The sequence below is a fragment of the Tauraco erythrolophus genome, chromosome 6 (assembly GCF_009769465.1).
Source record: "Tauraco erythrolophus isolate bTauEry1 chromosome 6, bTauEry1.pri, whole genome shotgun sequence".
NCBI classification, from domain to species: Eukaryota; Metazoa; Chordata; class Aves; order Musophagiformes; family Musophagidae; genus Tauraco; species Tauraco erythrolophus.
This window is the reverse complement of record NC_141470.1, coordinates 16,803,536-16,814,977: the sequence shown is the minus strand read 5'-3', so window position 1 is coordinate 16,814,977 and position 11,442 is coordinate 16,803,536. Positions and strand designations below refer to the sequence as shown.

At 39.6% G+C, this 11,442-nt stretch overlaps 1 protein-coding gene across 1 annotated transcript in view; it reads right to left on the bottom strand.

The window, feature by feature from the left end:
* Positions 1–8,775: 8,775 nt before the first annotated feature.
* The window catches only part of PPFIA1 (PPFI scaffold protein A1), a 72,093-nt gene continuing 69,426 nt past the window's right edge, over positions 8,776–11,442 (bottom strand). Inside the window, exons 30-31 of the mRNA XM_086613915.1 lie at positions 10,012–10,177; positions 8,776–8,834 (exon numbers count right to left, since the gene is read on the bottom strand). Of these exons, the coding sequence (XP_086470041.1) occupies positions 8,776–8,834; positions 10,012–10,177 (225 nt within the window). The remainder of the gene's footprint in view (positions 8,835–10,011; positions 10,178–11,442) is intronic.

Here is an 11,442-nt window from a genome sequence, read left to right as displayed (position 1 = left end):
AGAACAAGGAAGTCTTTCCTTGCCCAAGCCAATATGTATCTTTTCTTCATTCATTCACTGCACTGAGAGACTTCTCTTCAAACAGGTCCCCAAACCAACACCCGCTTCCCAAGGCTGTCGCTAATTCTAGATCCGATGCATAGGAATAGTTAAGGCATAGGAATAGTTTTCTTTTTTCCCCAGTCATTACTAATGATATTGTTTATTAGGCAGTATAACCTACGTGTTTGCTCTGTCGTGTAATGAATTACAGCATTATGAAAGAAATCCAAACAACTGTAAGAATTTACATACAATCTAGGCATTAGTCCACCTGCCTGCAACAACAGAGGACACGAGTTACTGCATTTCTCAGATAATCCCTTGTGAAATACATACACAAACTCAAGCATCTTGCCTGACTTTCAGAAGAAAAAGAGGGCGAGTGCTGGAGTACTGACAGCAGAAAGTGAAACTCATAGAAAGGCAAGCAATAACATCTAGAAACAACATTCAACACTTCTAAGTGGCTAATGATTTTGGGCATCTCACTTTCTGGAAACCTTATCCCCTGTGGAGTATCAAGTTGGACACTTTTAATTAACACTTTGGAACGTGACTAGTGAGCAGAGTACCTGGCCTGCCTGGTGCTAGTAGCTGTGTTTTATACCCTTTATTCTAAGTTAATCAAAACAAATAAATTCTAAAAAGCAAAACATAACAAAAGCAGTTTTCTGTTCTCCCAGTTTTTTCAGGTACACAAGTCAGAGAAAGGATTTATTTTCTTCATCACTATTCTACTTGAGTTCAGTGCTTTAACATACATTGTTCTGTCCACTTATCTTTATCTTTCTAATCAAGAATAGATTATAAGGATGATTATCATGAACTATTTCATTCACACAAGCAGAATCCACTACATGGAATGAAAACTCTTTTAAATGAGTAACTAATAATCCATAGGTAAAGTGCACAGAGGGGAAAAAAAAAACACCGCTTGCTCTACAGCCTGACAGAATGAGCTGATGAGTCACTTTTGTGGAGCGTTTCAGAAATTTCAGGACTGGTAACAAGAATGAGAGCAACTGAAAAAACGATAGTCAAACATCAGCGTAGCAAATGACAGAGTGGCCTGGAAGGAGGGTGTAAGAGCAGAGCAGATGACATCCTGACAAAGTTTCCCCTTCTGCTTCTTCAGGTCTCCCATCTTCAAATTCCTATGGCAAGTAAGAAACTAGCCTTTATTAAATTACTTAACATCCAGAAAACTTGTGAGACCACATATTTGAAATAAAAAACAAACCAGCTCAATAATGAAATTCGAACGTGGGGTCCAAGTTCTAACTTTGTAACCAAACACAAAGCTATGGTCACTCCTGAGAGGGACAGCTTGTATCCCTCCCTCCACGCGTCACCAGGCTTTGAAAATCGTTCAGAAATGGAATTCAGGTGACGAGCTGAAGCACAGGTACCCACGCGCGTTGTTACTCTATATATTTTGTACAAACGCAACTTTTTTTTCCCCCCAAGTACTTGGTTCATCCATTCACTTGATTGTTTTGCTTTGTGCCTTCAGCTGTGCTTGAGCATTTAGAAGAACAAAAGCTAGATTCTTAAGTCCAGATTTCTTTGCTTTCTCTTCAAACTCTGACAAGCAACAATGAAAGAAGGATTTCACGCGAAACCCCTTACAAAATCCAGAATCCACCACATTTCTTCCTAAATTACGCACATAAACACCTGACATTTTTCTGCACCTCAACTCTGCGTTCTATAAAGTGAATTACAGAAGGGAGCATGGCAGTCTTGTAACAAGGGATCTCAGTCAAGACCTCCGACTGCCGGTGGGGAGCCAGCAGGAATCAGCCTGGTTTCGGCAGCAGTTTGCTATTCTAGCATCTCTTCCAAAGTAGAACGTGGAGAAATATGATCTATTTATGAGTCACTAACTCACATGGTCAAATTTCTGAAGGAAAAAGAAAACACTAAGGTTCAAATGCAAACTAAGACTAAATATACGCTTTGAATTCAGCTGCCCAGCTCCGCTCTTCACCGCCGTTATGACTAATCGGCAGCCACAGCATCCCAGCCAGCACCTTCGGCAGCACCCTCGGGAACTCCCCTCTTCCCCTGGGCCTACGAACAAACTCCTGGAAGGAACAAAGGCGGATGCCACGGCTTTACGCCCAGACACAGCACTGCAGGCAAAGGGACCCAAGCAGCAGCCCCAGGCCTACGCCAAGGCTCGATGGGGACGCTGCAGACTCGCCCTGGCCTGGCTGCCTGATGGGGACCCGCAGTCCGCCCCAGCACCGGAGGAAAGGGATATTCAGGGAGACCCCTCTCTCCTCTGAGCGCATGGATAACCTCAGGCCCGACCTTCGCAGGCCGTGGCGCGGCTCAGCCCGTTTTCCGCTCATCGCCCTCTCCAAGCCCCCCGGCAGTCCCACAGCGGCCGCTTTTTCTCCTTTCAAGTCGCCACCTCCGGGGCCTTCGAGCTACGGGCAGCTTCACAGCTTAAAAAATAAAGGAGCGCCACGCACCCCTGGCTCGGCCTTGCACCAGCAGAGCGACCGGCTGCCCGGGGGGGCAGCGCCCTCCGGCCCCGCACGGCGCCCCGCGGGCAGAGGGCCAGGGAGAAGCCCCTCACCGCCCCGCACGGCAGTCGGAGGCCGCACCCCCCCAGCCCGGCCCGGCCCGGCCCGGCCCGACCCCGGGAACAGCCGCACGCCCGGCCGGGCCGCCCCAGCCCTCCCCCGCGGGGCGCGCCCGCCGCCGCCCCGGCCCAACAAAGCCGGCGGGCCGGCCCCGCCGGGCTCCTCCATCGCCGGCAAGGGGGGCGTGCGGGTGTCGCCCGGGGCCGCCCCGCTCCGCCAGCGGGGCAGAGCGGGACGGAGAAGCCCCGGCGCCCCCTCCCCGCCACGCTTACGCTGGCGCCCGCCGGCTCCCGCCGCCTCCTCCTCCGGCCGCCGCTGCCCTGGCTCCCCGCCGGTGCTTCCCGGGCTGGCGGCGGCGGCTCCTGCTGCTGCAATTTCCGCTTCTCCCGAGCTCCCACTTCCTCTTCCCGCACGGCGGGGCGGCTCCAGGTGGGAAAGGGACCCGCCGCGCCCCGCCCCAGCGGGCGGTGCTGCCCCGGCCATCCCCCGCCCCGCCGCGGGACACGGCTGCGGGCACACCCCTGGGAGCGGGACACTGCGAGTCATTTTACGGAGCGGGGAAAAAAAAAAAAAAAAAAGGAGAAAATATAAATGTTTTAAAATCTATTCGTTAATCTATTTAATCTATCTCTTTAAATCGCTGGGGAGAATTAGATGACCAAGGACTACTACTAAAAAACCGCACCGTCAGGGGTTTAAAAAGAGCTACAGTAGATTCGGTATGGCTTTGAACATACTTTTTTAAAAAACAAATCTTAATACTCACTTTTGCACCATCATTGCAACTACGTCGTCTCGAGGGGTTGCCGTCTCTTTATCAATGGGCAAAAGGTTCACATTTGAGTGTTCTCAGGGTATCTAAATTAAACAGATGCCAAAAGGAAAACAATCTGGTTTAAAAACATAGCCTTAGTATTTAAGAGTTATTTGTTTGCCCACTATTTGCATATATCTTTTATAGGAGGGGAAGCAGACTCTAAAGAATGAGATTTCTAGAAAAGAAAAATTTATAAATAAATACACAAATTCAGTCTGTAATAAAGGATAAAATACAAAAAAAAAATCCAGGTGAACAGTTTCACAACTTTTGGAGGGAGGAATATGACTTACTAATTCATAGTCTTAGTGGGACAGATGCCTCCAGTCACCTAAAGCCAAATGTAGTCAGTTCATAGTATAAGTAGGCTCATTTTCTTTTTTAAACATAGGGTAATTTACTCTACAATCTGAATAGAGGGCATATTTTAAAAATTGGGCTAAACTTACTCTTAAAAAGATGTCTGCTGGAGGAGAAAGCAGGCCAAGAACCTTCATCCTTTTGGCATTGGCTCTGTTGATGTGCCCTTCTGGAGAGTCTTCACCTGTCTCTCTGTTTACAGGTAGGAATGTCAACCGCATTTATGTATCATTTTTCATCCATCCATCCATTCCTACATGTCATCTAAAAGCACCCACAAGGTGCTGGCTACCTAAATTAGACTACAATTGCTGGGTTTTTTTGGGGGGGTTGGTTGTTTGTTTTTCAAAAATTACTATTAACAAAAAATGAAATTAATAAACTTTAGAATAACTTGAGTTTAAGCAGTGCACCAAAACTACAACCCTGAAAACAGAATTATCAAGAAGGAAAAAAACCACTTTCCTTTTAAAGGAAAAGTAACTCTTTAGTTTCAACAAAAATATCACCCCTCAAATAATTCTTCAAATGTTAACAGTATGTCGATTTTTATGTAAGTTGAAAATGAATATTGCTGACCCCCCCCCTCCCCCCGAATCTTTAGTCTACCTGGTTCCAAGCATAAATTCTGCTTTGAACTACTTTACATTGCTCTGCTCTGAGTTTTAGTATGATAAATCACTACTGTCCGTAAGACACTGCAATAGCAACCTCTTGGTTTTAATTCCACATCAGTTTGAAAGGAGAAAGATGAAGTTGTAACATCTGTTTTGAGATTCCCAGTTCTCTAAACATGCAAAAAAATGGAAGTTTAAAGTTCTCTCAGATAATTCTACCACCTCCTTATTACAGATAAAAAGGGTTCTCATTTTAAAACACATACTTCAAGTTTTACAGCACTCTTTCCAACTGAAGCCTTTAAAGACATTTGGCAATTTACAAAAAGTTATATTTAACCAAGCTTTATTTAAAGATTACTGTAACATATCCATATGCCTTTTACACATGCACTTGCACGTTTTTTTTCTTTCTGGAAGGGGGGGGTGCGTGGATTAAAACTGAGTGAGAAGTGTTTCTCTTGATTTCTCTGAGATAGCTTTGCTGTATAATTCAGAAGGAAGTCAACACACAGTTTTGCCAGTTCGTGAAAGCTTTTTCTGTTTCACTCATTTATTCTAGCTCTCATGTCAATTCCATTGTTCCATAACAATTAAGGTTTTACAGCCTTAAAATAATAAACGTTATTTTCTTTTCACATTTTATAAGTCTACTCCGCGTTGTTTTCACTTTTGAGAAGCAACAATACATGACTTTGAACACCTACTATCACATCAGTGACCAGAAATGTCTATGCAATTTTTTTTCTAAACAGTGAAGTTTAGCTGAACAGTGTATCAGGATCTCGTCCTGCAGTTTCATTTTAGCTTTTTCTAGAAAGATAGATTCTCCAAAAATATAAAAGACTGCAAATGATCAGATAGCAACTCATATAGACAAGCCAGACAGAGATGCATTATTGAACAATGTTTAAAGCATCAATCACAATATTTCTCCATTCCATGCATTCCACATCCTGCTGTTGATCTAGAGGACATGATGAAATATGCTTCACTACTGCTTCAATTATTCTGTAACTTTATCCTCCTGTCTTCTCTTCTACACAAGACATGGTTTACAGTATATTAAAATTGACATAAACAGCCCTATTGTGACCCAATTTTTATCAGTTCCCTCGACTCCTATGTTTCTCCCCAAATATCGCTATGGTCATAATCTCATTTTATTAACAAAGCAACTGGTGCCGCTATATAGAACAGCACTTCAATCTTCATCACGTGGACCAAATTACACCGAAGTTGTGTGACAGTTTTTGTTACTACTTTTGAAAGTAAATCATAGCTCTAACTACAAGTAGAAGCAGGCAATAAAGCCGTTTTCCTCTGAAAACTGGTTTTCAAAAATTGATTAATGCATATGAACTTGAACAACTCCAACGAAAATGTCACATCTAACGGAGCATTTTTCTACTGGAGAAAAGCCATCATTTGAAACAAGATCTACAGGGCAGCAAACAATCATTAAGATGCTTTATTGACAATATCCGCTCACCGCAAAAGTACCTGCCTGCATACAATTAGATCTTAGCTTTTCAATAGTGTTTTATTGGCAGTGGAAAATGCATCAGTACTTTATTGAAAGAAAGCAATAAATAATACTGTGATAAAAATAGTTCAAAAGTAGACTGTACATATTGTTACATAATCTGAAAATACACAAAAGATTAATAGAAAAAACAGAACAGTAACAATAAATTTCAGTTTTACAAGCAAGTTAAAAGTGGAAAACAAAATAAGAAAAAAAGACATGCTATATATATTGTTGCATAATAAATAATGCACCATCTGAACAGATTCTTGCTGGCTTTTTAATATGCCATTTACAAGTGTTGGATACATTTTCTACTCGTACAGTCCAAAATGGCTACAACCATCAAAATTAAAGTTCAGACAACTCTTTAGAACAAGTTTACAAAACACAAAAGATGACTTACATAAGAAAAGTAAGGCCTTTATTAGAAGTTGCACTGCTTTAGTTTTCAGCCCATTGTACCTTCATCTTTCTCTACTCATTTGACGTGAGACTGCAGTGCTTCAGGATTGGTCCATTAAAACTAGTTTCACCAGCATCTTTCCACAAGCGTTTTCAAGCAAAAAGATCTAGGAGAAAAAAACCTCTCTGCGGCCTGTGGATTACGACCAGGAATTATTATGAAGTCTATCTTCCTCAGTTAAGGAAAAAAAAAAATACAAACAGTTCTTGGTTTATGGCTTGGTTTCAGTCACTGTGAAGATACGCTATACAAATACAGCAGAGTGTGTCATGACCGAGTCAACCACTTCTAAAACATGTTCCATACTGTTATAGTTCGTCCCAGCTTTTAAAACAAGTTATATTTTAAATAAAGACAAATTCCGACTACTTGACAAATCCTCTTTGTGGAAAGGTACAGTTCCGAAAAGAAGGACAATCATGTACCATACCTTCAACATACACTTACCTGAAAAAAGCTGGGCTTGTTTTCAGATCTAAGCTAACATTTCCAAAAGACAAAATATATACTGCTTGGTGTCACGATACTTTTACAAAGGTATTAAAATCCTTTTCACCTTCAGTTTCATTATTAAAAAAACAATGATAATTACAGTAACTGCATAATTTACAAAAACCCTATATTACTTATAGGGACATATACATACAAGCATTACAGTACATTCAGTTGGAAAGACTAAAATTAGAATAAAAAATCAGCAATGATTTGATTTGTAGACTGAATAGAAACAGAAAAAGTAAGTAACTATATAAATGAGAAGTCACATAAATATAAGAAACATTTAGATTCTAAAATATTTTCTCTATAGTACTCATGAATTTATTTGCTAATTAAAAACTCTGTAATAAAATATCTCAAAGTGTCCATTTAACAAGTATTAACAGGTTAAGGGTTCCAAATGTTCAAAATGCTGCATATCACCGGTAGAAATAGTGTGGGTAAACTGTAAAAACAACAACAACCACCACCAAAACAAACAAAAAAAACACATACAAAAAGAAAAACATAAAAAATCATTAGTAGTTTTTAAAAAACATTTCATTCTAAGTTTCTTACAAACAGCTCAGTGGTGTAGCAGTCATGCATCGAATTACTGCCATGCCATGATGGATACAATTTTATTGCCTTCTGTAATCTTCAGTTGCAATGCAAAGGGAAGCACATGAGGTCAAATATTTCTGCTTCCTAGATTTTTATCCTAGGTCATCTGACTATAGAAAATCCTGAAACTGCGGGAAGAATTCAGGAGAAAGGAATAACTTAAAACTTCAATGTCTTAAAACTAAAAAAATGTTAAGACAGCCCCTGAGATTATAAACTGACAGATCCACACGATTTTGAGTTGCTATGTGCAAGAGTTTCCCTTCTCTAACGTTTCATACGTAAGAACTCTTTAGAACTAAACTTGTATATGCAAAAAGTTTCAGGATTTGAAGAAAAGGCAGTTAATACATGAGCTGATAGGAATGTTACTGGTGAGAAGAAAGGAAAGAAGCTGTAAGCAGAAGACAGAGGCAATTTATAGCACATGAAAGATACCAGCTAGTGAGAGAAAGATTCACCTTTTTTTTTTTTTTTAAATCCAATATAGTTAAAAAATATTTTCCAGGCTTGTTTGCAAAAAAGAGAAATACTGTTCCACAAGAAAATACAACAGAGGCTGATAAAGAAAAACCATTCCAAATCCTGGAGTAAGACAGGACTACGTATCTTTCATATGCCAGAATACATGTATCTTGTGTTAAAACACTCTTGTATTATCAAGCTGCCTTTTATTGTCAGCACTGCTCATAGCTACCCAAATTTAGACTGCAGGTAGCTAAATCCAACCAGACAGCCTAAGCAATCACAGTGGCATGAAGTATCCAAGCACTAGAAAACTATGCAATTATTCCTACGACAATTCAATATTGAAGTATATTGTAGTGAGGTAACTTTGACCAAGCAAAGACTCTGAAAAATCAATAATCTGAACTGCAGTGTCTGTCACACAACAAATTCTTTCTTTTATATGCCTAATTTAGTTCCCTTCCCTCCTGCCCACTTTCACTAGCTGTTTCATCCAACCTTTGATTTCAACACTTTCTACATAGCTATTTAGCATGGGTCCTTCTCGAGGCTGTTTAAAAAACACCCTCAAATACAATATTTACAAAAGTAAATATTTAAATGCTCAGTCTTCATTGTAGGAAATAAAATTCCAGATTTCCAACAAAACAATCTACCCTGAAAACCTGAAACAGTTTTCTAAGCATGTAATTAAATTCACTGTATTAAAATACCTGATGTTTTATTTCATAAGTAGCTGCTTGACTATTATACCTATCAACTTTACTCACCAGGAGAAGGCTTTAACAGGAGTAGGTCCTTACTGTAGCAGAATCCAATCTTTGTGTTCCTGATACACTGCCTATTTCAAGAAGCATGGAAAGACATGCAGAACACAGCATGCATGTTAGTTTTCAAAAAAACCCATCTCACAGCAATGCGATTACAGCTACCGTACTCACTCAACTCTAAGGTTACAAGTTAGAAAAGCAGAATTTATTTTAAAGTTTATATATTAATCACTTATCATTTCAGTGGCTAACAAAGAATTCTAAAAAAAACATGCATGCCAACTAGCACACAGAAATTGGCAAAGGTAATTCTATAAGTAAATGATTTTTTGTTTTACATAGTTTATATATTTTTCTGGTTTTTATCATGAAAAGAAAAAGGTTTTACACAGTAAAGACTTCACTTCTTTTAATTTACAGACTTTTCCACATGAATTCTGGAAAATATTTTGTGCTAGTGACAACATGTAAAATAGCTCACATTTTAAAGAGTAACATCAGATGCAAAGGTTGCTTCTTTGAGCTTTACTCACAAATAAAATTTTCAGAACCTGAGACAACTCTGACAGATTATGCTGAAGTTCCCATCTCGTCTCTTCCATTTAAATACATTCTCCATTTGTTTTTACTTGTGTTTTGTAAACAAATTCAAGTATAAATTTATTCTCATGATACTAAAGAGACTGCTTTTAAGCAGACTAGATACCTCATGTGACAGTTCACATGGGGTTTTTTGGGTTTGTTTGGGCTTTTTAATATATATCTCTGTGTGCGTGTGCACATGCCCACATATACATATAGATCATTAAGCAATGAATGAAGTTAATGATTTCAAGTATGATCAATACTTGGAGTGATCACTGCAGGGCAGGGGGGAATGCACCTTTTACTCAAGTTCTAATAATCTCAAAATTATCCGAGAGAGTTTACTAATATCATTTGTTGAATGCATTTTACTCTATTTCAGAAGTGGGACTTACATCGGTCTAATTGCCACTAATTAGAAATTATGCATCACATGATTAAAAGACTTCTATAAAATGTCATTTTATTTTCCTAGTAAAAGAAACTCCACATCTAGTACAGCTTCCTGAAATTATGAAGTACCCTATGGTTAAACACAGGGTTATACATACAACCATGCACAAGGCAGATGCTTTTATGCAGCAAAACGGTAATTTGAACTTAATTTCCCTGTAATCTCAAGCAAAAAAGTGAATCATGCTAAAAATAATACAAAATCAATACCGTCAATCTGCATCTTCTTTGGCTGCATAGAGGGTGAAGACATTGAGGTCGTAACTCTGAAATTTGCAGGAAGAGTCTCTGCTGATCCAGCAGCTAAACCTCTTATGTCCTTTGGTCTAAACTTCTTTCTCCATGAAGGTGCTCTCCTAAAGCTCTTATCATCATCCTGTTATATTGACAAACATCATTAGCAATTCAAAAAATGTAGGATTGTTACCGACGTTGAAAGGATTACAATGGCAATCTTAAGTAAACGTATCACCACTGAATGAGTTAATTTTCAGAACGGTTCAGGCGCAACAGCAGCAAGAGGTCTTAATTTGCAACAATCTGTTTTCATTTGCTAGTGTAGGCTCTTCAGCTAAGTATGGAAATTCACGTGCCTGGCACATTTAGGAAAACATTTTGTAATTCGAATGTTTGTCCTTCATGATTTGCAGTAATGCTTAAGTGTCACATCACTCATTCTTAAGGGATATGAGGAGTGGAGCAGATCATAAAAGCTGCTCTGGGAACACTGATGTATAGAGACAATTTGAACAAATGCTTTTAACCTTCTATTCTGTCTTACAGGAATGATGATACAGCTATCATGCTTTGTCATGCTACAAATTACAGGAAGTGATAGTGAGGAAAAAAAGTAAGTGTAGCAAATACTATATTGCTGCGCAGTGTTTTGCTTCAACACTTGGGTAAACTTAACTTGTAACCCAGGTGCTTTTTCCCCCCATTAATACATCTGCATCTTTGAAGTAATACTCCACTTCGGAAATATAACATCGCACTTGCTAAATACAATAGTTTAAATACAATAGTTTAAATCTCACTTCCAAAAATATATTTTGCAGTGAAGGTATTTTGTCAATGCAAAAATACCCGTTGTGCATCTCCATTTGCCAACTTCACTTTTAAAAACAGTTCAATCACTTGAATGCCATTTTACCCAAATTTTATCCCCTTTTAGAATAAAGAAACAAGCGTCTGCATTACTTGAAGAGATCTTCATCATCAAACTGCCCTGTGCCACCAGAACAGAGTAAACATCCGTTCCCTCAAAGCTCCTTCTCTTGCAGCTTGAAATCACTAAGGAAAAATACCTTAGAAATCAAGCCGCTTTCTGCTGATGTTATTAAAACCTTGGTAGAGATGCATACTGAGCACAGAGCTGTCAGGATGTGCCACAAAAGGGCTGTGACAAGTCTGTTAGGCAAAAGATGAACACAAACCCAATCAAGGTCTGTCACAGCAGCCTCCTTGCTCAACATACTGGTGTATGCTTCACGTCACTGATCCAAGTTTAAGCCAGCACTTTCACCCTTCCGCTGTGCTCTTTCTCATACTAGCACAAATGTTTCTGAGATCATGGACTAATTCCCTGACCTGGTTAACCATGTTAGGGTTTTGACACCTTAGTCTTAACCTGAACCACTT